Here is a 25,846-nt window from a genome sequence, read left to right as displayed (position 1 = left end):
ACTGAAATTAACCCATGCAACCAACAAAGTGGCTCAACTTAGTTTCATTGTATTAAGGCGAGTATCAAAACAACGTCAAAAATGAATATAAAAATAATGGTGAAAATGATCTGCTGGTATAAATGGATGCAATGCCACTTATCTCACTGGAATTTTGCTCATTCACACCAAGAGAATTTCGCTTAAAGTTGTCAATAGCATGGACCATCAATTGTCACGCAGAATAAAGCTACAATGAAAATTATTTCCAAGTAGCCAGACTAGAATTGCACTTATTTTACCAGAGACATGAATTACTTAGTTATATTTTGTGTTGAAACTGGCTACAACTGGTGTGACAAAATGTTTAGGTAATTATTCCGAAAATGTCATATGTTTAATTGATTTTTTTTTAAAATATACTTGTTATCATGTACATTGGCACTAAGTTGTATCTTTGATTTCAGCTTGTACATGACAGAAAACTTAAAGATACCAAGTTGCAAAAGCTACTGGAGTCTTCTGCATAAAGCCCAATGTCACGGTATGTTCCAGACACTGGGCAATACCATCGGGAATTTCATGTGATTTTTAGCAACAAACATATTAGACCATATTTCTTCAACTCAAGCTCAAGTGTACAGAGTGCAAATTAAGGGGCTGAGGGAGGGAAAGGCTGCAAAGATAATACTGTTGATTAGTTCCTGTAATGTATGGAAAAGCAGCTGGGGATATGGACATGCTGGCCATATATCTTTTCCCTTAATACACTAGCATAAGGAGATGGAATGGCAGGAACCTAAGGTTTGGGACCCCAGGAGGGAGGAGAGTCCCAGAGCCCAGGCTCCAGTCTGAGCCCAAATTTCTAGATAGCAATTTTTAACCCTGCAGCCTGAACCCCATGAGCCCGAGTCAGCTGACCTGCACCAGCCGCAGTAGTGCCACGGAACTTTTATTCCAAAGTGTGCATACCCAAAGAGATGTAGGAAGATTGGATAAAAGCTAGAGAAGCAGATGGAATGAGGGACAGTTCTTTCCCCCAGATATGGGTTAAGGAAAAGTGCATGTCTGTAATTATCTGGAAGAGGGAGTGTGAACATGTTAATGAAATGTGCTGACACTACAGACAAGGAGCCTTAGACTCCCATCGGATTGCAAAGAGGTGGCACGTGGCTCTTTTATAGGAACTCAATGTTTAATCAGTGGAATTCACCCTGCAGGGCAGGAAATCACCTGCAAGACATGTGGAATGTTAAGTAAAATATAAGAACCTACAGCCTGATGCAAGGGAGTTTTTCCATTGACAGCAGTGGGCTTTTGATTAAGCTCCTATAGAGGAGAGATATGTACAGAAAGTAACAAAATGAGATTCACCTTGGAATAATGCCCAACTAATTCATCTGGGGGAATATAGTCCAAAACACAGGTATTCAGAGAGGAAGGAATCTGGGAAGTAGTAATGGTGAAAGAGCCCTCTGGGTGATGGTGGATAGCAATTTAGACATGAATTTGCAAAGTGACATGACAGCCAAAAAGAAAAAAAAAGTTGAATTCAGTTTGGGGCTGCACACACAAAGTCAGCATATCATGGAAGAGAGGTGCGGAAGGGGTAAAAGCCCAGCTGTAACTACACCTGGAACACTGCATTCATTTCTGAGAATCATATTCCCAGAGAGCTGCTAACACCCAGGGAGGAGGATTTCAAAGGAGACGAATAAAAAAGATGAGAAACTCAAAGGACTAACTCAGGAGGAAAAGATTAAAGACATTTATATTTATAGATTAGTTAAGAGATGACTAACAGGGAGGGGTCTCAATAGAAGATGAAACCTGTATACAGATATCTGAATGATATAAACAGCAGAGGGATGGAAACAAGAAAAGGAAAATTCCTCCCCAACTATCAGGGAAACCTGCCTGATAATGAGATGTCTCAGCATGTACAATAGCCTCCCCAGGGCAAAGGGGGGGGGGGGGGGGGGGGGGGGGGGGGAATTCACATCACTTGGTACCTTTAAAACAAGACTGGCAAAATATTTGGAAATGTACTGTAGAGAACAATTTTTCATTGCTAGGGGGACAGACTGGAAGGCCTCACCAGTCTTTGTCATCACTAACTGCTATGATTCTAGGAGGGGGAGAATCTGCTCATTGTATTGAGAAAGCATCAAAATTACCCAACTCTGTAATATCACTGCAGCAAATAAGCATAATCACCACCAACCAGGTGCTCAGATACCAGGGTGATGACCACCACCAAGACAGAATCATTAAAATACTCTTCCCTTACAAATTAATCCTTCCCATCTGTCAATTGCTGTACATTGTCTACCCAGTGAACTCTAAAACATTAAGACAGAAAAAGACATAGGGCACATGGCTCAACCCCACTTGTTTACATCATCTATATTTTGGCTTGTTTTTAAGCTAATCCTGACATTTACAAAGAACAATTGTAACATTAAAAGCAGCTCAGCTATGCACTACAAAAATCTATAGTTAATTTGATTCAGCAACCTTTGTCCTCATATGCTAGTTGTCTCCAACCTCCTTCAGGCAGGGGAAGAGGGATTCCAGCATTTTCATTCTGTGAAACTATTCTTTCCTTTAGATTAATACTAGCCTCTTTCCCAACAGCTTTCCCTCCCTTCCGCCCTACATCCAAGTGTGGAATACCTCCACTATCCTGGGGAACAAAGATCTTGAAGCTAGTTTCCAGTTAGATATGCTTCCGGCATCACAGCACAATCTGCCATCAGCCAAACCACCAAGCTCATTAGACCATAAAATTTTTATATTACAAAAAAACTAAAACACGGCTGCAGTTTTTCCACTGTGGAAGAATTTGGCAGTAAAAGTGTAATTTTATTTTGTTAACTGTTGTCACAGTGCCACCCAGGCAGCCCAAATCGGCCTCCAAATAAATAAATTGATGTGTAATGACTTCACTCTATAAAGAGCACTCAAAGAATATTTGAGGGTTCGTACAGTTTAACAGTAATGTAAATGTAAGTATAAAACATCATTAAGGAAAGATTGTTTCTTCACATATGAATCAGCTGGCAGAGGGAGCTATTGATAGACTAGTAACAACTCCATTAAATACTGCTGGGAAATAGCAGGAAGCAATCACCAGGTATAGCTAAAATCAAGGGCCAGGGGAATGAATGTTGACAGTATGTATTTCATAAGTTCCGAGCAGCTAGTGCTATTTATGTGCTTAATGGGTGAATTTCTGGCTCTACTGGAGTCAATGGCAAAACTCATTGACTCCCTTAGTATCTGTGTGTGGGCGTCACATTTGAGAGAAGAGAAAGTTAGCGAAAAATATAAAACATACAAAGACAAACAGAGAAGATTGCACCCTCAGACACACAAGTGACTTCAACAACGTGTCTATCTGATGAAAAAGGACCTAGGGAGGGCTTTAAACTCACCAACCTAGTGAGGAGGGGTTTAAACTAGACTTTATAGGTATGTCTACATTCAATTAGACACTATGTGGTTGGCCTATGCCAACTGCCTCAAGCTCGCGGGACTCCGCCTAAGGGGCTGATTCAAGTGCAGTGTGGATGTTTGGGCTCAGGCTGCAGCCCAAGCTCTGGGACCTTCCTACCTCACACAGTCCTAGAGCCAGGACTCTAGCCTCAGCCCAAACATCTACACCACAATTAAACAGCTCCTTAGTCTGAGTCAGCTGGCATGGACCAGCTGTGGGTTTTTAACTGACATGTTATCATACCCTAAGGGGGCAGGTGACAAAAGTCCAAAAGCAGATATAAAAAAAGGTGACTTTGACAGAGGGCTGGAAGTTGGAAGAGGGGCCAGGATGGGAAATTATAATATGGCCATAGGACCAACAAAACGGAATATAGTGGAGAAATCTGCTTAGCATCTCTGATATCTATCTACAAATGCAAGGAGCATGGGGAATGAACAGGAAAAACTGGAAGTCTTAGTATGCAGGCAAATCATGACTTAACTGGCATCATGAAGACTTGGTGAGATAAAACTCATGAATTGAAAATTGTTATAGAGGGGGATAGTTAGTTCAGGAAGAATAGTTCGGGAAGAGATGGTGCATTATTCATTAAGAATGTATACACTTGTTCTGAGGTCCAGAAGGAGGTGAAAGTCAGACCCGTTGAAAGTTTCTGGCTGAAGATAAAAGGCGGGAAAAAACTTGGGCAACATCATGGTAGGGGTCTACTACAGACCATCAAATAAGGAGAAGGAGGTAGATACCCAAAAACACAAGACCTGGTAGTAATGGGGGACTAACTGCCCAGATATCTGTTGGAAAAGTAAAATGGCAAAATGCAAAATGTCCAGTATGTTCTTAGAATGTGTTGGGGACAACTTCTTGGAGGTGGAGGACAAAACAAAATGGCAGTCATTTTAGACTTGATTCTAACTAACGGAGAGGAATTAGTTCAAATATGAAGGTGGAAGGAAATTTCAGTGGAAGTGATCATGAAATAATAGACTTCAAATTTCTATGGAAAAGGAGAGAGAGCAGCAAAATAAGAATGGACTTTTAAAAAAAAGAAAAGAATAAAAAGCAAACTTTAACAAACTGAGGGAACTGGTAGATAAGGTCCTATGGGAAGAAAATCTAAGGGATAAAGGAGTTCAGGAGAGGTGGCAGTTTTTCAAAGAAACAATATTTAAGATACAACAGCAAATTATCCCAAAGTGAAGGAAAAATGAGAATAGTAAGTGGCCAATATGTCTGCGCCAACAATGCTTTAATGACCTGAAAATCAAAAAGAAATCTTACAAAAAGTGGAAACATGGACAGATGGTTAAGGATGAGCACAAAAGAATAGCATAAATATACGCAGGGACAAAATCAGAAAGGCCTAAGGCATGAAATAAGTTACACATAACAAGGGACACAAAAGGTAATAAGACAAAGTTCTATAAATACATTAGGAGCCAGAGAAGGACGAAGGAAAGTGTGGCTCTGCTACTTAGTGGGGAATGAGAGCTAATAATGGATGACACCATGAAGGCTGAGATGTTTAATGTCTATTTTGCTTTAGTCTTCACTAAAAATTTAATAATGATGGGACATTAACACGATTAATATTAATAAGGAGGAAGAAACACAAGGAAGAATGGGAAAATAACAGGTTAAAGAATATTTAGATAAGTTAAAAGTATTCTAGTTGTCAAGGCCTGATGAAATTCACCCCAGTGTACTTAAGGAAATATCTAAAGCAATCTAGAACCATTTGCAATTATCTTTGAGAACTCATGGGGGACAGGTGAGGACTGGTGAAGGACAATCATGGTACTTGTCTTTAAAAAGGGGAACTAAGAGGACCTGGGGAATTATAGACCAGTCAGGCTAACTTTGATACCTGGAAAGATACTGGAACAAATTATCAAACAATCAAATTGTAAGCACCTACAGGATAACAGGGTGATACATAATAGCCAACATGGAATTGTCAAGAACTAATCATGCCGAACCACCCTAATTTCCTTCTTTGACAGGGTTATTGATCTAGTGAATGGGGGGAAGTCATAGATATGATTTATCTGGATTTCAGTAAACCTTTTGACACAGTCCCACATGACATTCTCATAAATAAACAAGGGAAATCAACATGTGTAAAATACTATACTTAGTAATAAAAAAAATCAAATGCACAAATACACAACAGGGAATAACTGGCTAGTTGGCAGTACTGCTGAAAAGGATATAGGTAGAGCCCTGCAAATCACCTTTATATCCGCATACCATTTTTGCGGATTGTGGCTCGGATACGGATATGTGACCTATGTGGAAAGGTTAAAAAAACAAACAAACCTGGAGATGTTTAGGCTTGTGAAAAGAAGACTGAAGGGGGACCTAATTACAGTCTACCAACACATTAAGAGCTGTTATGAAGATGACTATGATCAATTGTTCTCCATGACCTCAGAAGGTAGGACAAGAAGTAAATTGGCTTAATCTGCACCAAGGAAGGTTTAGGTCAGATATTAGGGGAAAAAACTTTCTAACTATAAGGATAATTAAGCACTGCAATAGGCTTTCAAGGGAAGTTGTGAAATTGCCATCATTGGAGGTTTTTAAGAACAGGTTAGACAAACATCTGTCAGGGATGGTCTTGGTATATTTGGTCCTGTCTCACAGCAGGAGATGGATTAGATGACTTCTCAAGGTCCCTTCCACCTCTACATTTTTATGATTTTATTTATCTGATAGTGAATTTGGCCCAGAGAGACCAATTCTGTAGTTCTCACTTAGGCAATAGTCATGCTAACTTCAAGTTTTGCCTGTATGAGCTGCAAGATTGGGTCCACAGTCTGCAGGAAGGTAAAACAATGGTAAAGATTAAGAGGAAAGAAAAGTATTAGGAATTAATGAAGCACTGAAGATTACTAAAAATAAAATTAAGAACGTACTATGCATTTTTCATTAATTCTTTCACATATGGCATTTAATTTATTGACATCCAAAAATGTCTTTAGGGATTGTACTTTATAAAAAGTGAATAAGTGAGTCATGTACAGAATTGCTATCACTTTAGACTTCATAGTCATAAAAAAACCTCCCAATGAAAAAAGTTATTTGTATTTTCTTTTAAGATATACAGGAGCCTTTGGCACCATCCTTGTGGGTGCATAAATATGAATACTTTACGGTTAGTACTTGAAATCACATTTCTGCTGAAGTGAAAAAAATACTGGTTTTTGCTAGGTGATTATAAACACCTGCTGGTAAAGAACTTAATAGGACTTTACCTAAGGGCCCAATAAGGGCTGTGGTAAGCACCTGCATAATTCACACATGCTTTTGTTGGATTTCATAGAATGGGCCATATGCCTTCCAGCACTGGAATTTGTTCCATTAACATGGTTTACAAGGATTAATGAAGAAAAAGGAGAAAAAAATTCCTGGAGTAGGCAAAAGTAATATTTACAGGTCATCAATGCTGAATCATCCTTGTCTTTATCATGTTTGTCCCAGCTGGTGTCTAGGTAAGCTCAGGGCTTGGATGGGGGCTAAACTGGCAGCAACTCAACCCAGACAAGACAGAGGTAATGTTGGTGGAAATAAAGGGAGCATGGCCACCATCTGTAACACAAGTGCACAGCTTAGTTGCAATATTACACCCAGGGCTACTCAACAGAATGCCCATGCAGCAGCTGTGGCCAAGAGTGCTTTTTTTTTCTTTTTCCATCTGCCCCAGCAGGAATGCAGAACCCTGACAGTTATCCCTGCCTTGCTCATGTTAAAATTAAACTGTTGTACTGTGCTCTGCATGGGACTACACACTGAGACCGTTCAGAAACTAAAGCTAGTGTGGAAAGCACTGAGACATCAGTGCGACAGAGGAGAGAGCAATGCAGTGAGAAAAGTAAGTTTGGCAGAAATCATGAAGTTCTCTGCCCACTTGAGGGGCTCTGTTTCTCATATTCATGGCGTGTTGAGGTGAAGAGGCACTAGAGAACACCAAATTTTTTTCTGAAAGGGAGAGATAGCAAGGTAAGTCTGTCAACTGTATAGGGAAAGAGAGATTGGAGCTCACTCTTCGGAGAGCAAGGAGGTAGAAACAGAAGCAATCTCTCAGCTTAGGATCCTCAAGACAAGTTTACTCATCCTGCATATTCTATAAGTAAAACAATTTTTCCAAATGTATATTTGCTGAGCTTTATTTTTTTTCAACATTTAACCATTTTTGAAAGGGGAAGAATGTATTTTCCTTGCTAGGAATCTCATGCTGCAATCAAAGGTGCTGTTCCTTCAGGCACTCATTTAGATTAATTCTCCTCTTTTGTAGCAGTTGTTACCTCAAACCTTGCACTTTCATAATTAGGAAATAATGTCAATGGAAAAGAATGTTTTCACAAGATAATGGAACTCTTGATGCTAGACAAATAGAGTGCTAAGCTGCAAAAGAGTAGGACGCTTACCCTATGACATTCTACTACAATCAGGTATGGAATCTTGAACCAGTTATAATTTACTTCACAATAATGACTGGATTCAAACAGACCATCAAAATGGATTGAGTCAAAAATATATCCTAGAATAATTCCAGAATGTGCGAAGCAGCACAAGGCTGTCATCTTTCAGCCAACTGTCCCATGAAAGCACATTCTTATACAACAGTTAGCAGTTTTAAGTATGTCAGTATCTCAGTGTGTATTTGATTTCTTCTCTTAGGGCCAGATCCAAATGCCACTAAAGGCCAGTGGAAAAACTCATTGATTTTAATGGTAGTGGGATCAAGCTCTTAATTGGCACTACCTCCTCCCTTTAAAGCCGCTAAGGTTTATTAATTCATCTCAGTCCAAATTAAGGGTTGAGCCTTCTTTAAGCCTGTGAGTACTCCAAGTGAGATAAAGACAGACACGCACCTATGTGCTTACCTGGACTGGGGCCAGAATGCTCAGCACCTGGCAGGATCAAGCCCTAGTTTATTTGATGCTGATCTGTGAAAGAAGGGGTGTGAGTGCATGTGAAAATGTGCCTGAATGCTTTTTTCTTACTTATAACTATAAAAGAACATCTGAATAATTTTTATTCATTTAGTGGGGGATTTGGTCTGGAGTTTGAGGGTTTTTCCCCCCACTGCTTTTCTATATTAAAATAGTGAGCCTCATATCCTCCCATTTCCTCCACTTTCCCTGTAGATTCTACAGATATCTAGAGAACTAACGTAAGAATTGACAAGCTTCTAGAACCCCAGACAGTGCAGGGAAAGGTATTTTTATTCAGACAGCTTAAAACTCTTGGCTTACGTTAAAATCTATTTAGCTCAAAGTCTTCACAGGATTCCTGGGAGAAAAATGTCACACCAAACTCTAAAGTTTCCAAAATCAAACGGAGGGTAGGAGGGACAAAACAATGTAATAATGTTTTGGTCTTTTACAGGTTATCTTTAAGAGCTAGCTGAATATATAATAGAAAGAAATTACTTATATTAGATTTTTAAGTGATTTTTTTACTGCTTCTAATGGTGCTGAATTGCCAGCCATGGAGAGACACCCTGTCTGTCTGCTTTACACTGGGTGAAAAAGCGAGAGCAGTATAAGCTCTAAAAGTCCAATAGGAACCCCTCACAAGCCCTAGTGGGCACACTGTGGGCAGGAAGAGTGTGTTGGGGTGGGGTCACAGCATGGAGTGCTGTGGAGATTCCAGGAAGCACTGCAGCCCATAGGACAGACCAAAGAGGCTGCTGTATTGTAGACTATGTCTACACTTATGGTGGTGTGTAAAGATCAGGCACTTCATATGCAGGTACATGTTGCAGTGAAAAGCTCTGGCAGCAGGGATGCAGTGGGGAAGAGCTCTGGCAGGGGGAAGCAGTGGGACACTACACTACTATAAATAGGCAGAGGGGAGATATGCTTAGGCATGTAGAGAACCAGTGGAGGGTATATACCCTGGGGAGTTCAAGCATGCAGGACACTGTACTCACCTATGCCGTGCCCCACCATATACATTGCTATTTACATTCAGGCTCACTGGGCATTGTAGCATCTGTACACAGTGCTGTAAGTGTAGACATATCCTTACATAGACCCCTAGTAATACATTGTGCCAAGTGCCTCTTCAGGCCCCAGAACAGCCTAGGATTGTGAAGGCACAAAGCTGGCTTAGAGCAACCAGAGCCCCAATCCCACTAGGGCTGCACTTAGTAGAGGCACAGCAAAACAAGTACAGCACAGACAGAAGTGGCATAGGTTTCCCCAACACCATTCTGCCAAGGCTGTGTCAACCCTGACGTGGAGGGACTCCCTCTAAAAAAAAGCACACTGCTTGCCCGTGTAATCCTTGGCCTTTCTGGTCAGTCAGCCAGAGGAGTCATTTGTAATGTGATACTTATGTGGACAAATGTCCAGACTAATTCAACTTTTAGCACACACCAGCACGGGCCAGTGAGTGCCCACAAGAACGTACACGTCTCTGGGGCAGACTAATGCTCTGTGTAGACAAGTCAGTTCTGCGTAGTTCATCGTAACTAAGAGGTCAGCTTTACAGTGGCTATATCCACACAGGGAAAATAACAGAATTAGAAAACATGTTAACTGATGTGATGTTAAACACAAATTGGCACCTAACCTAGACAAAGACAAATTGTGTTTAAAGATGGGCTGGCTGGTCAGTTAATCTTAGTGGAGGCCCCATTATGGTTTATCCCAATCAGATAAAACATTTAAAATTACAGCTGTCGTAGGGCACATTAACAGAAGAATTGTGTTTAACACCATACTTGTTTAAAGATGTTAGTGAACACATTTGCTAATGAAATGCTTTCTCCCCCCTCCACTACAGACAAGATCAATGTCAGTTGAATCCTATGTGTCTGGTATTCCTTTGATTCTGCTCCATATCAATGCAACATATTGCTCCACTCTTCAAAATTATCTGAGTAGGCTCTCATCATTTTGTGAAAGCCCAGATCACATACAGATTAATGAAACCATTTTCCATCTATCTAGGTATTTATATGGCCTCCACCAACTTGCTTCACAGTATTTACAGCCTATGGGATATGTCTTTTGCCAGGATGAGATGGGTGAAGTTGAGCCCAATCTCAGAAAACATGGAAGAAAACACCAGGAAGAAAGAAATAAAAATTAAGGATACTTTAGTGAGGTGTATCATTGCACTGTAAGTTGTGTTTGCAAAAGAGGATACTTTTAATATACTGTATTTGATCCTTCTTCGAAAGTCTTGTCACAACTGAAATTATATATAGATTAGAACCACTTCTGTACAATAAATCCTATTAATGAATATTTTGCCTTTAGAAGTATCATCAATGTATGCATAAGAGGCACTCATTCTCAGTGACTCTTGAATCTGGGCTGGCACTTCATACTGTCATGAAGTATTAGCTCTTTTATGACCTTTGTATCAATGTTGTTCATATTGTTTTAATAGGAGACTTTTGAGAAATTGGAATCTGTTCAGAAGATTTTTTTAATTCATAAATTTATTGAAAAATAAGAAAAAGCACTTTGATTAAAGCTTTCTTTTTAATCTTATAACAACTACAAAGAGTATGAGAATTTCCAGTGAATTTTGCTTTTTTTTCCATTTGAATGATAGAAAATCTAAAGGCAGTGCAAAGGGAAGCCAAAAATATCAACACTACATAAAGATAAGATATCTTACAGCACAGAATTTGTACACTGCAGATTTGTTAATACAACAGCAAAGAAGAGAGATTTAAAAGGGAAGAGACCTACACAACTGTGCATAGCATGCACTGAAGTAACATGCTCCAGGTTTTGAGCTGCATGCTTCAGTTTCCACGTGATCAAAGCAGAGTAATTTTTGAGATACAGGAAAGAATTTCCTTTATTGTCAGTAGATTTCAATACATTACATCATTTTCAGAAAGACTTTTTTTTTCTGTCCAAACAAGCCAGCAGCAGCAGGTAGCCACAGAATGCAAAATGTGTTGATGCAAAAGAAATATGCTTTAAAAGGTTTGGATTTTTTTTGCCACAGGAGAATATTTTAAACATTCAGTCTCCAGTCTCAGCCAATCAGCATTCATCCGCTGTAATATTGGCAAGACAGAAAACTGAAGTGAAACAGATCTTTTAGTTGGCACTTCTTGATATTGTAGAACATTAAGGCTACAATGCAAGACTTTTAGAGCCTTTATCACTCTTGTGTTTATATTTCTCTATCAAGAGACAGAATAAAGTATACAGTAATTTAGTTTTAACTCCCCAACAAATCCCCAAGAAATAGTGTGTAATTTTTTTTTTATTCAGTTCAATGGTAAAAATGAAATATTTGCCAAACTGCACAGTCCAAATTTAAAGGATCGTTCATGCATTGATCCTCTGATGGCGAAAGACCAAATAAAAGATCCATGAAAAAAGGAGTTAAATTAGAAAGCAACCAACTTGCATAGCTTAATTCTTACCTTGGCTGTTTTTTTCACGGGTTGACATTTTTGCTGGTTATGGGACAGAAATAAAATAACTTAAAACTATTTCTGAAGTCCCACCTCTCTGGGTAAAGACTATGTTACACAAGTCCAATTTTTTAATTTATATATATATAGGAAATAGTTAACCACTTCATATAGTTCTATGTTTTACAAAAGCAGTACAAAATATTTCTCTCCCCCATAGCTCTGAAGTCATGAAAAAACTCTCACTGACTTCAAAGAGCTTTGCATCGGGCACTAGATCTTTTAGCAACAATCAGCTGAATTAAGCCTAGAGTAACTATTAACATAATGTAAATTCTAAATCAGTATTTCATAATAACTTGGTTGTTTCCATGGGGGTAATATTCAATTAGCAAAGTTAGATCTCTCCAATTACCCCACTATTTAAAAACAAATGTTTTCTCTTACCTTGGCTGACAATGACATCTTTGTGTCTGGGGGGAAAATGCAAAATATATAATTAATGTGTATTAATTATAATACTAATAATACTTAGTTCCTATATAGCACTGCATTATGTTAAGTCTTATGAGATCTTCAGAAAAAACCTGGGTTCACAAAAAGAGCTAGATAAGTTCACAGAGGATAGGTCTATCAGTGGCTGTTAGCCAAGATGGTCAGGGATGCAACCCCATGCTCAGGGCAACTCTAAATCTCTGACTGCCAAAAGCCTGTTCTGTACACTCTCTCTGAAGCTCTAATACTGCCCACTGCTGGAGGCAGGATACTGGCTTAGATGGATCATTGGTCTGACCCACTATGAAAGTTCTTATGAGTGAAACTGTGGTATAAAATGTTAGATAACCAATCCAAACTAATACAGTAAACCCCTCCCCCACCCGTTGTCTCTTTTCTTATACTTTGACTGTAAGCCCTTTGGAGTAGGAACCATCTTTTTGTTCTATATTTGTTCTGAGACTAGCGTAAGTGGGGCTCCTAGGAGCCAGTGCTGTGCAAATAAATGATACTAATAAAAGTACCAAAGTCATACTATATTAGCATTTGTACATGGGAAATTGGATTTTAGATGGCAAAAAAAACACATTAACAGCCTGATTTTTGGAGATGAGGGCATTCAAGGTCCTTAGCATCTGTGAAAAATCAAGCCACAAGGTGACAACTACATAGTGATTATAAATTCTCTTGAATAATTATCCAAGATCTTATATTAATGGGATTATTAATTCAGAAAATTGGATATCGGTACTATGTCTCACTGCAAGTCAACTTTACCTCAGTCCCACACAGGATCTCTGGATAAACAGTACTAGGTCTGCTGAGGGCTACACACAGCCTCACAGAGAAGTTTTCCTAAGTGTTTACTTGTTAGTCTACACTCAAGGAACAGCCATGCATGGAAAAAAAAAATCTCAGAATCAATTTTTCAGAAGATGGGAGGAAAATTCAAATTCCTTATTAGAACCTCCTAAATGTGTCTTGCTTGTTAGGGGAGCACTTGTTCCACGAAAACTGTCAACTGACTTGAAGCTGAGTAGCAAAATGAAAGTCAAATATTCGTATGGAGGTCAAACATTCAAAACGGCAATAGATAGTCACACACACACATACAACAAAGAGTTGTCACTCACTACTGGTACAGTCAGAATTATTCTAGCCACATGAAAGAGTTCAGACTTGGATTCCCAGTTCTGGCTGAAAAAAGCTGGATAACTGGCTGAGTTGACAATTGCATTACTTCCTGCTGTTTTATTGGGACGATTTATAGCACAACAATGGCTTTAAAACCACCCCTAACAAACAAAGTTCAAAATCTGGGTCCAGAGTCCAAAGCATGTGTAAAGGGATTTTTGTTGCCCAAGTTAGGGCTGCGTTTCTGTTTCCTTACACAAGAAATGGGACAGTTCTGATGTATTTTGGGCCTTTGCAACTTCCCCTAATTAATAACCTTAAATGCAATAAGCAAAATGCTGCCCTCCAATACATGCACATATGCCAACTCATTCAACAGGAGTTGGGCATGAATTTTCAAGGGCAGATTTGTAAAACTTTACATGTCCTTCTCGCCACTTCTCCTCCCTGCTACCTTTGGGTGCCTTTTAATGAATTTCAGTGCAGAGACAAGTTAGTGATAAGGTACTTTTGTAAAGAATATAGAACACTGTCTTAAGGTAAGACGATGGTAAAATGTTTTCATAACTTTTTAACCTTCCTTTTCATTAAATATTTCAGGCTAAACAATGACCTGAAGACATGCTCAGATGATTGGGTTTTTTCCAGTAATTGTTATTCCTAATCCTTCCTGCCCCCATTAAACCTGACAAAGCATATTTTTCTTATTCTAAGGGAAGACTGTAGAAGTGGAATAATTATTGCATTTCAAAGGATAAGCAGTATATCATAAAAATTAAACAAAAAATGACAATACATATATACTGACTATATGCTTGAACTACTGCACAAATTAAAATGCCTGTAAAAAAGCAACTGTCTTTTATTCTCAATACTTTTAAATATAATCTCTACTGCAATGAAGATGTTTTAACAGCATACCAATAAATGAAAAAAGGAACTTGATAAGCTGAAATCAAGCCAGAGGATTTAGCTAGAGAGTTTTTCAGTGCTTAAATATCTTTTACCAGTACCAGCAATAACCTGAATTGCCAGAGGGATTTTAGATTTCAACAATAAAAACCATTTAAAAAAGAGAAGAAAATTGTGTGCAGAATATCTAAACCATAATCCTTAGTGCACAATATTTCAGTGTTCTGCGGAATTCTCCAGTCTAGGCATAAAGCTATTAATCTGGACCTGTAACTGAGAGTATAATTATTTGGCCTTTTATACCTGGTGATATTGCCATAAGTGCTGGAACTAGGGGTGCTGGGGGTTCTGCTGCACCCCCCTGTCTTGAAGTGGTTTCCATTATATACAGGGTTTACAGTTTGGTTCAATGGCTTTCAGCATCCCCACTATAAAAATTGTTCCAGCCTCCCTAGATATTGCTCAAGAAGGAAAAAGACCTGTTTTACTTTACAGGTTGAGTTTGCAGAATGGGCCATTAGAAAAAAATCTTTATTGTAAACTGAGCATATTTGAGATATGGAAACATGGAACCTCACAATGCCATTTTTACAGTTAATTTTCAGTGCAAAATTGCACTTCAACTCAAATCCAGAAAATGCACAACTGAATTTACAATGAAACAAAAGCTTTGTCGGAAACCTTAACATTTCAAAATGTATTCTGAATAAAGAAAAAGAGAAGTGGGAAAAACCCACAGAATGATAGAGATGTAGGACTGGAAGGACCTTGATAGGTCATCTAGTTCAAGTCCCTTGCACTGAGGCAGGATTAAATATTAACTAGACCATCTCTCACAGGTGTTTGTCTAACCTATTCATAAAAGCCTCCAATAACATAGATTCCACAACCTCCCTAGGAAATTTGTTTCAGTGCTTAATTACCCTGACAGTTATAAAGTTTTTCCTTCTATCTAACCTAAATCTCGCTTGCTGCAATTTAAGCCTATTACTTTTTGTCCTGTCCTCAGTAGCTAAGGAGAGCAATTCATTACACTCCTTTATAACATTTTATGTACTTGAAGACTATGCTCCTCCTCAGTCTTCTCTTCTCCTGCCTAAACAAACACAGTTTTTTCAATTTTTCCTCATAGGTCATGTTTTCTATAACTTTAATCATTTATGTTGCTCTCCTTTGGACCTTCTCCAATATGTCCACATCTTTCCCGAAGTGTGGTGCCCAGAACTAGACATAACATTCCAGTTGAGGCCTTATCAGTGCTGAGTAGAGAGAAAGAATTACTTCTCATGTCTTCCTTACAACATCCTGCTAATACATCCTAGAATGATGTTCGCTTTTTTTGCAGCAGTATTATAGTGTTGACCCATATTTAATTTGTGATCCACTATTCCCCCCCCACCTCCACTCCCGCAATATCCTTTTCTGCAGTACCCTTTCCTAGGCAGTCATTTCTATGTGGGGAAACTTGTACATGAAAGACGGTGGGCCTTAATATGCATGAATAATTTGGAAAATCCAGACATGTAACAGTGGAAGCATATTCATGCATTAAAATAATACATCTAGATTTTGCAGGGATTTAAGATTCTCTGGAGATTTACTTGTATTAGAGAGGTGAATAGTCAGATTACGCAGACAACAACATATACAAAACATTAATGATGCAGACTGACAGTTTACATATTTGCATACATAATAAAATTAAAACAATTGAATTTCAGAGGATTTTTATTCTTAAAACTTGCAGATACCTTTTTGCTGCAAACTGGACTACTTACTTGTCTGCATTTTTTGCCACTTTTGATATCAGTTTTGATGTCGAAACTGCCTTCAACAGTTTATTACGACTGTCATCGGAGTTGTCCCACATGCCATGTGATTTTTCAACTGTCGAAGCTCGCTTTATGCTAAAAGAAACAAAATTTACTTTTTAAATTAAAAATTAATGAGATAACGAAAACTGGTGCTGGTATGCAACTGACAGATCAAGCAGCAGGAGACAAAAGCAGTCCTAGAACTTTCCTTCAAGTTGACCCAGAAAATAGAAATTAAGATTAGTCAAAAAGTGCTAACCAGATGAGTGAAAGCAACTGAGGAAGGCAATTGCAAAATTCATTTGTTTGACTTGTTCCTTGTGATTTTTGAAGTGTCCCTAATAATGGGTGATTTTTTTTTACCTGTGACATTGCTAATAAATTAAAATAAGTGGAATGAATTTAATAAGACTAGAGAAGTTTAGCTCAAAGAACAGAAAAGTAAATTTTGAGAAGATTTAATAATTTGTGTTGAAAATAGAACTCTGTTCAATGGCTATTGAACACCAAAAATATTTTGACGGCTGAGCAGCTTTGTCAGCACACAGTGTACAATTTAAAAAAAGTATTCTGTGGTTTCAAGTTCCAAACCAGTAAGCCACTAACTGTTTTGAAACAAACAGCTCCAAATCAATGGTCCATAATCCAGCTTCCTTTGTTCATGCACAACATTCGATTCACTTCTGTGGGACTGCTTGGAGAGGAATAAGACAAGCAGGATTTGGCCCCCTATCATGGAAAATTAGACCCATGAATATCTGATAGACTACATCAGCAATCCCACTGGAGCCAAACTTACACTAATAGAAGTTTAAAACTGTTTTGTAGTCACTGATTTCATTGAACTTAATTTCATGTATAATATCTTTATCATAGGAAATTTGTTTAAATGTGGTCTGGCTATAACAGTTATTAAATAACCTGAATTATGATTCTGCAGATGCCCTGCCAACAACCTTGCAACTCATCCAGCCAAAAATACTTTTTGCAAGAATAACATTCAAACTGCAACTCTAGAAAGGCAAGCTTATTTTCATAATACCGCAAGAAGCTGAAAAAAGACTGGGACAAACAAGTTACTAAGACAAATTAAAACATTAAGAGAGACTAAAAAGCCATCTCTTCCCTCCCCCTCACTCCCGCGGCAACAGATTAGTATGCTAAACCCAGGAACAAAAGTCTTTTTACAGTAAGATGCCAGGCAGGAGAACAACAAACCAAAGTTCAGCTTTAGATTGTGTAAGAGTTTGTGCAAGACATAGAGATACAGCCTTTATGAGTGTTAAACATGCATCAGTCAAATGAAAGGGTTGTTTTTATTTTCTGTTAGAATTGTGAATTCAGGCAACACAAGCCAACATAGTTTCATAAACCAGTGCACATTAATGAGGTAATTCATTTATTATTGAGTTTGTTTAAGTCTTCTAAAATGCCAAGTGGTCCGAGAAAATATCTCATACCTTCCCAAGCTTTCAAGATAATAAAGGTGACAATGGATCACAAACTAGTAGTGAACTTGGACATTGTTATTTTAAATTAACCAGCCAAATTTTAAAATGGTTTTATTTGAAAATACTCAAAAACTTTTAAAAATCAAAGTGCACCATCCTGCACACGTTCTCTGCACCTAACTCTCACTGAAATCAGCAAAAATTCTGTATGTGCAGGTCTGCAGCATTAGGCCCTAAATAAATCTCTCCCCTTTCCACTCCGCCCGGGCCCAAGTCAAGCAGTTGTTTTATATTGGTGTAGAAATATGACCTCAAACATGTCTTGAGAATCGGAATCCTAGATATCAGGTGAAATGGACCATTCTGCAACCAAGCAGGGATATGAGAAAAAAGCAAAAAATCCAAACTGCAGTCATATTAAACAGTAGTTTGAGAAGAAAGGCACCCGAGACAAGGGTTGTAATGATACTAGTTTATGACAAGTGCTATTACGACATGTGGCAAATAGCTATGTACAAGAGGTGGTTCACAGTTTTAGTTGGCCATGTTTAACATAATGCCTTTGAAACATACTTTGAGAGAGATTACATCTTTGCACAATTTTTTTTTAATATATTTAGTAAGATTGTACTTAATCTCACTATCATATTAGGATGTCTGGCAAAGTACAGAGTATATTTTTTATTTTTCTCATCTTTAAATTTATGGTAAATTGGTAAATGTTGTAATGCATCTTGTGTGTGCATCTTTGCAGCACAAAAGATACTTCTTTTTGCACTGAGTTGTGAAACTGGATCTCTGTTTCTCAAGATTTGCTGTTAAATGTGGACTCTTAGTATCATTACAACCATTTTCTAGCTCTGTACTTTGGTACTGTGAAAACCTTTTGGCTGGAGCAGAGCTCTTGCTTTCTGGAGTTTGCCTGTGTGTTTGGAGAGTCTGTGAGGAGGGCTGGGGAGAAGGTGATGCTCGAATTTGTGGATTTTGATCATTAGAATGAGATTCCTCTTTTTTCTCTCTCTGTCCTTGAGGTTTTTCCTTTTTTTCTGTACCGCTGTAAAATAAAGTATAAAATGGAACATAGAGAATATACAAATAAATTGAAGGTGAAAAAAATTCACACACTTTATCAGAGAAAGAAGAAGCAATTCAAAATTCACTGAAGAATGATCACCATAAGAAAGTGTGTGGTTATCTAGTGATTTTGTTGGGTTTTGTAAGTGAAATTATTAGTAATGTACTTTGCTAAAACCAAAGATCAAACAGTTGAAGAGAACTTCCTGTCAAGTTCTAAGAAATACTGTGTTACTTGGAAAAGTAACGAAGGTTTATCACCGTTTCCCATTTAAAACTGAACACAGCTCCTTTCAATTTAAAATATGCACTTGATCCTAGGTTCTGCTGTCTCTCTCTTTGCAGATTATTATGTATACTCTGTGCTTTCAAGCCTTCCATTGTAAGCAATAAAATGCATTCACTGGTCATGGGTCTCTCCAGAAGAGGATTAACTAAATGTGCAAGGTACCAAAGTAGTCCACTAAAGCTACTGGGTACATCTTGTTTTGGTCCTGTCTGGCCATAGCGGATATTAAATGGTCAAACTGTTGCATTTTCAGCATTTGTGGTAAATAAACTGAGATTAGAACAGCTTCACTTTTAACAATGTAATGGAGCACAATCTTTGTTGTTTTAGAATTATTTAAAGGGATTTTAAATCTTAAGTGGGAATTTAAAAATGTTCTTATTCACAAAAGCCCTGGTCCAAAGTCAACAGCAAAACTCCTATTACTGTTCCAATATTTGGACCCAGCCTCAACATGGCTAGTTTTGTGCATGTGCTCATACGTACATGCTAATACGGCAAACTGATGACTAGTTACCACATTCATGCACAAACAAAGTTAAGTCACTATATAAAATGTGGCTCTCTACCGTAGATGTCCTCACTAGTTCAGGTCCCTGTGATCCTTCATGCTGTGATGTGTGAAAGGGAGCTAAGCAACACCAAGGAGCAGAAGTGCCCCCTGGATTCATGTAAAAGGGCGTAGAATGTTTATCATTTTTCTAAGCTTGGGGAAGTCCTTCAAGCAGTCAGGACTTCATTGGACTTGGGGAAATATGTTGGGGCAGAATGAGGGAGTAGCCTCTCCGGGCAGCATGCTTCCCTTGACACAAGAAAGGAACACCTTCTCTTGCATCCTCTGTCCCCTTCTCAAATATGTGACTGTGTTTTCTAACAGGCAAAAGCTGCTGGAGAGAAGAGAGAGGATGAACTGAATCAAGGAGAGAACTGAACCACCATAGGGGCCTTTGTAGGCCACCCTTCAATAGTGTCTCAGATCTCTCTATTTTGACAGTAGAATTCATCTAACCACAGAGTTTAAACTAGGATGAATCTTTCACTCTTATAGCGGGAGAATAGTCTTTAAACAGCCAACAATACATTTTTGCCATAAACCATTCTTTGAAGTACAAAGAACACTGAGAGGATCAGCGTTAATAGACCAATTATGCAATCCCCAATAAACCGAGATTTCTCTCTTGCAATGTGACTCATTTCAAGTCCATTGCTGCATGCTTCCTGTTACATGATGAACCGAACAGACAGTGGCATGAGAAGTTTCTCAAGGAGGTAGTATACTGCAGCATACAGATGCCTTCTTCCTTTAATTATACTGAAGGCGGACTTTTAAATGTCTGACTAAATTTTTCACTTGCCATAAAACAACAAGAAGAAAAGTTACCTTTCTGTTACATCTAATTTTGTCTGGTATTCCTTCTCTCAAATTAAAAGTAATCTATAAACTAAAAGAAATAAAGATTGTATCTTTTTTTGCTTCTCTAGGATGTCGGAAAAAAGAGATGAAAGGGTTTTTTTCCCCATCTCCAAATGAAGGGAAAAAAAAAAAAAAAAAAGAAGAGGATTCTTTTTTTCTGCTTGCTTTATTCAGGACTCATCTGCCTTCCCCCCCAAAAGAGATTATGGATGAATGGAAAACTAGTACACACTAAGGAAGCAGAACGTGCTTCTAAGTGACAATGGTGGTGATATTCCTGATGGTTTCAATATAAAAAAATACATATTTATAAAGAATCGTTCAGGGCTATGTCATACATCATAAAGCAGCAATAAAGGACAGAAATACATTTTTCTTTGCAAGTTTCCTTCAGTTTAACTTGTCAAAGCATATTTTGTTTTAAGGATGTCATTAGAAGAGAATTAAAATAGAAATGGGCTTGTTTTGAAGGCAGTTATGGAACATGCACCAGTATTTTTTCATCCGCAGTCAATATACACTTGTGATTGGCCCCTGACTGAGATCAGGGATCAATGCCTTTTGGTGGCTCGCTAGATAAACTTGTGGTCTCAAGCCTCTGTTCATCTGGAACTCTGAAAGCCATATTTTGTTTGCATTAGGTTTAGCTTGCATTACTGGAAACAAGAGTACTTTGAACAACTTTCACCTTTTCCCAAGGTCTCTGACAAGATAACAGAATATAGAAATCAAGCCCCAGCAATACCTTACCACTAAAGAAATAACAGGCTTTTATTACTATTATGACAGCTGGACTTTTTGACGTTGTGTTCACAATCCTGTATGGTAAATTTACTTATTGTCGGTGATGTTTGTCATAGCCTCCTCTTCTGCTGTCCTATAGTGAATCGAAGACTGAGTGAGTGCATCTACCAGGAAGCAAGGAGTTAGAAAGAAAGTGTGTGAGGGACAGACAGAGACAGAGTGTCATTCAGGAAGACACACACAAGCAAGCATTTCCCCTAGCTCTCTAGTCAAGAAACCTCCAACAAATACACACAGTAATGTTAAGTATATGTGGAGGAGAATGGGAATAGGATGGAAGAAGAGGGAACTGTGACAAAGATAATTACTGGCAAGTAATTCCAACATGTGAATTGTCTCTTCTCCCAGACTACAACAAACCAGAGGTTGGAGTGAGGATGTGACCTTATCTGAAGTCTGATATTTTAAGATTATACTTACCTGAAGTCATTCTTTGGAGAACACTCAGTCCAAATGAAACTATGCTACATTAATCCACAGACTCCCTTAAAAACTCTCCAAAATGATCTTCAGTGGCTGATGAGTGAACAGCTAGCCATCACGTCATCTGCAGAGCAGTCTATATGCAACACCAAAATGTGAACATATTTCAGATCCTGGTGGCCTCCAACCTGCTTTTCACAATCTACCAGCTCTTTCCATCAGGAGCTTGTGGTCTTCAGTCACAGGACCGTAAGGTTGAATCTCCCCAAAATGTGCAAAGGGAAATGGTCCTTAACAAAGGATATCTATAGTCCTACAGATACATTCCCGTGACCTGAGAACCAAGGTCCACATGGCCAAAAGGGGCCAAATAAAATCACTTTTGCACTTACCTGTCAAGTTTTGCAGAGAATTTAAGGAATTGGGAAAAGGAATGGGAAAGTGTAACCCAGCTCTCCTCTTCCATTCATCAAAATGGGGTAAAGTGAAGGGGTAGAGAAAGAGAGAAAAATCTGGGTGATTTTGGAGAGTTCCTGGTGACCCGCCAGTCCTAAGAAATGACCCAGATGCTGACATATGGAATAGAAAATCTCCAGATGCAGGTGCCATTTCCTTGGGATCAATACCCTTCTGCTCAGACAATATTTGTCTATAAATAGACTGCCCTAACAGAAGCCAGAATTATATAGGACACAGAATATCTAGGCTTGGGTTTTCAAAGGAATCAGGTTCCCAAATCCCTTGGTGTCTTTAAAAAAAAATCCCACCTTTAGTGCTTCCAAAATTATAACTGAATTCTTAGCATCCCACCTGTGGGATGATGTAAAACACTGCTGTACAGATGTTGAACCACAACAGAACCAGAAGGCTGCTAAGTAACAGTTCCCAAATACAAGATTTGGTTTCACAGCCCTCAGTTCAACAAATTGATGTTGCATGAGCATTTTAAAGGTGAATGTTTACACCGAGGAAAAAGGGGCCTGAATGGAATTTTCTAACCCCAAAACTTTGTGTTGCAATTATACAGGCCTGAGCTGTTGGAGTGAGTCAACCTTAGACTCTGAAGGATATGGCTGTACCAGTGATGAAACAGGGAGCAAATCATCCAGGAAATGGAGATGCTCTACATCACCAGAAGAAATTCTGATTAAGTTATACTCCAGGGATCCAAGTCTATACAGGCAGCCAAGTAGTCTAAGAAATTTCTGATACTAAGACAGGCTGAGATGAATAGCATTTGTGGAAGTAAAACTAGAGAGAGAAGACAGACAGCTTGTATGGATACATGAAAGCCTTCCTAGTTTGTGTATCTAGGATCATACCCACATAAAATAATATCTTAAAAGGCTATAGATGGGCTTTCTCCCCAACTGATAACACATGTATGATCCCACAGCAACCTGGTTTCCTATCTCCAATCTGGACCAGCTGTGTCACAGAGCCCATGGAAGCTTTATCCAGATCATCTGAAGTCTTGGTGAAGTAGTACGTGTCCAAATTCCGCCTCGGTGATTGTACAGAGCTTCTGGTGACACCCCTGTCCTGACAGTCATGACCCTGGCCTCACCATTCACATCAGGACAAAAATAATGGAAGTATTTCAACAATGGCCCCATTCTCTTACAGACTCTGATCATCTCTGACCGAGGAGTCTATTTGGAGCTCACCTCTAGTCTGTGTTGTGGTTTAGGAAATCCTCACTCTGGGCATAGCCTTCATCTATCACCTCCCTTGCACAGATATCTGAGGGAGGGGCAAGCCTTTTCTCATGGACAAAGAATCTCAAAATGGAATGCAATGCTGGAAGACGGAAAGGGATCATGAGGGCCTGCTTAGATTATTGAGCAGAGGACTGGGTAGGTGACTGGAAGGTGGATTTTTGGTTTTGGGTTGCTAAAATAAGCCTTAAAGAAGAGGGGGTTGTTGTCCCACTCTGTAGGTAGAGGGGCCCGAGCAACGCAAAAATCTTATAAGGAACAAAGAAGATGTCTCCTAGGAGGGAATTGAAGGTTGGTGGCATTGAGGCAAAGCATTCCTCCATATATCAGAATGTTCCTATGTAGCCTTATCCAGGTCTTCCCGAAACATTTAGTCTACATGAAGGAAATGGCTGCCACCAAGTCTGTTCCTGTCTTATAGTTCAAAAGTTCAGCAGCCCATGGATCCAGTTGGCAGATCGGCACACCTAAAAGCCACATAGTGGCAAAGCTGCAGGAGGCACTTAAGGCAGCACACAGCAGTAGCTGATATCTAAAAGCTTCCATAGGCTGCGAGAAGAGTAGGGATACCTGAGTAGCTAAGCCTGACATAGGCAGGCCCCAGAGAGAGGGAGAAGGGTAGACAGAACTCCCATTCCTAGTCAGCATAGGAAGATGGGGAAAGGAACACACTCCTCCAGAGAAAACTGAAAGCTGCATAACCTATGTGTGTCCCCAAAACCCCTCAATGTCCATTAGCAAGGCATTTACAAGAATATTTTGATCCTGGTATGTGTTTTCTGGTTCACCAAAGAATGTCATCTGAGGTCATAAATGAAAGCCAGGGTCATGCTGGTCACTAATATCATCATGAAAAGAATGTACAGATACTGTGTAAGGACTTATGTCTGTATGCGAAAACATGTTTTAAAGCCTGTATTAAAGCAAAATTAACACTTTTATTATTAGACAAAGATGCTAATTCACCTGCTTCTCTGTTGGCATGTAAATTAAGCATTGTAAGCTAGCACAATCGCTACACATCTGCATACAAAGTCAACAGAGGGATGTGAAATCAACAGGATAGCAAAAACACAGAAAAATAAGCCATGGAGTTATCCTGGCTCAGAGTACAGATAATTAATCTGGGGTTATAAGTAGAAGACAAAATGACATCCCTTTATCCGGCACCTAGGAAGTAAGTGGACAGTGTATTTACATTAATGAAAATAAGATCTCTGTCTACCTCAGTGGAAGAAGCTGCAAAAGACTCTGGATGAGATAAGACTTGACAGGAGGTTAGTCTGTTTAGTCTCTAGAAAGCATGGTATGCTTTTGTTTTATATGTAACCCTTTTGTTTCCATTATCCTTACTCACTGTCTCTTGAAACTGATAACAAACTTGTTATTTTCACTATAAATATATCTCAGGGCTGTGGTATTATACAAAGAGCTGATCCTGAGTTGAATCATCCAAGTTGGTGTGTACATTGTTCCCTTGGGAACAGCAGACCTAGTATTTCTGTGAGTGTTCAGTGAATAAGGGGCTGCATACTACAGGGGAACACTTCAAAGAGGCTGGGAACTGGTGTACACCTATTGTTAACCTGCAAAGGAGAATAAGGGCTGGCATAGCCCAGAAGAGATTGTTTGGGTGGCTAACAGGCTGGTGTGTCATAGAGATGACATTCAGTTAAGCACAAGTAAGTCTCCCTCTCAGTGCAGGCCGGGGGGGAGGGGGGGGAGGGGGGGCAGGAAAGAAGATGACTCAACAATCCTGGAACTGTCATATTAAGCCCAAGGGAAAAGGGAGGCAAAGGAACAGCAAAAGCTGCCTCTATTCATGGACTGGAGTGGCAGTACAAAAGGCGGGCCTTATATTGGGACTTTCACCTGCTACAATAGCAAGAAATCTTGGAACTCCTGGGGCTGGGTTAGAGAAAGATTAAGAGGGAGGAGACGCAGGATTGATTCTTTCTCCCAAAGGATCTTCAATTTGACATTCTCTCTCACGCTCTCTCTCTGATTCTTTTCAAACTCTCTTTTCCTTTCTTCTGGCCAGCTATTCGTCCATCCATTTTTCTTAGCCTTGGTCTCCACCTAAAAGTTATGTTGACATAGCTAATCTCTTCCCTCTTCTTCTCTTTTTTTTGTTTTGAGAAGGGGGTGGGAGGGAAGAGCTGGGAAGGAAGTATGAAAGAGAGGGTAGACTCACAGGCTCCATACTTCCAGGACAAGATTAATGAGGAAGTGCTAGCTCATATATACTTTGCCAAGTGACTGTCTCTTTTACAATTCCTGGCTTCCTGATAGGTAGAGATGTACAACACTCAGTCTCTAATTCACTGTAGAATAGGGGAAATCGGACATTCAAAAAATAAGACACTAAATAACTGAAAATAGGAGAGAGTAAATTAATTCTGCTTTCTGTACTCTAAAGAGCCTTAAACATTTTCTGCA

General features: G+C 39.0%; 1 protein-coding gene across 7 annotated transcripts in view; it reads right to left on the bottom strand.

The window, feature by feature from the left end:
* EML4 (EMAP like 4) overlaps positions 1 to 25,846 on the bottom strand; it is a 229,080-nt gene that overhangs the window by 60,929 nt on the left and 142,305 nt on the right. For 4 of the 7 annotated variants that reach the window (XM_067565040.1, XM_067565038.1, XM_067565041.1 and 1 more), the window contains exons 4-7: positions 18,569 to 18,739; positions 16,199 to 16,327; positions 12,327 to 12,352; positions 11,889 to 11,921 (exon numbers count right to left, since the gene is read on the bottom strand). In XM_067565040.1, coding sequence (XP_067421141.1) covers positions 11,889 to 11,921; positions 12,327 to 12,352; positions 16,199 to 16,327; positions 18,569 to 18,739 — 359 coding nt within the window. The remainder of the gene's footprint in view (positions 1 to 11,888; positions 11,922 to 12,326; positions 12,353 to 16,198; positions 16,328 to 18,568; positions 18,740 to 25,846) is intronic. The other 3 variants (XM_067565039.1, XM_067565042.1, XM_067565044.1) reach the window with 3 other exon arrangements.

The sequence above is a fragment of the Emydura macquarii genome, unplaced genomic scaffold (genome assembly GCF_026122565.2).
Source record: "Emydura macquarii macquarii isolate MOO-44397 ecotype Brisbane River unplaced genomic scaffold, CSIRO-AGI_Emac_v2 contig_2676, whole genome shotgun sequence".
Lineage (NCBI taxonomy): Eukaryota > Metazoa > Chordata > Testudines > Chelidae > Emydura > Emydura macquarii.
The sequence above is the reverse complement of the archived record's forward strand: the minus strand, read 5'-3'. Positions and strand labels throughout refer to the sequence as shown.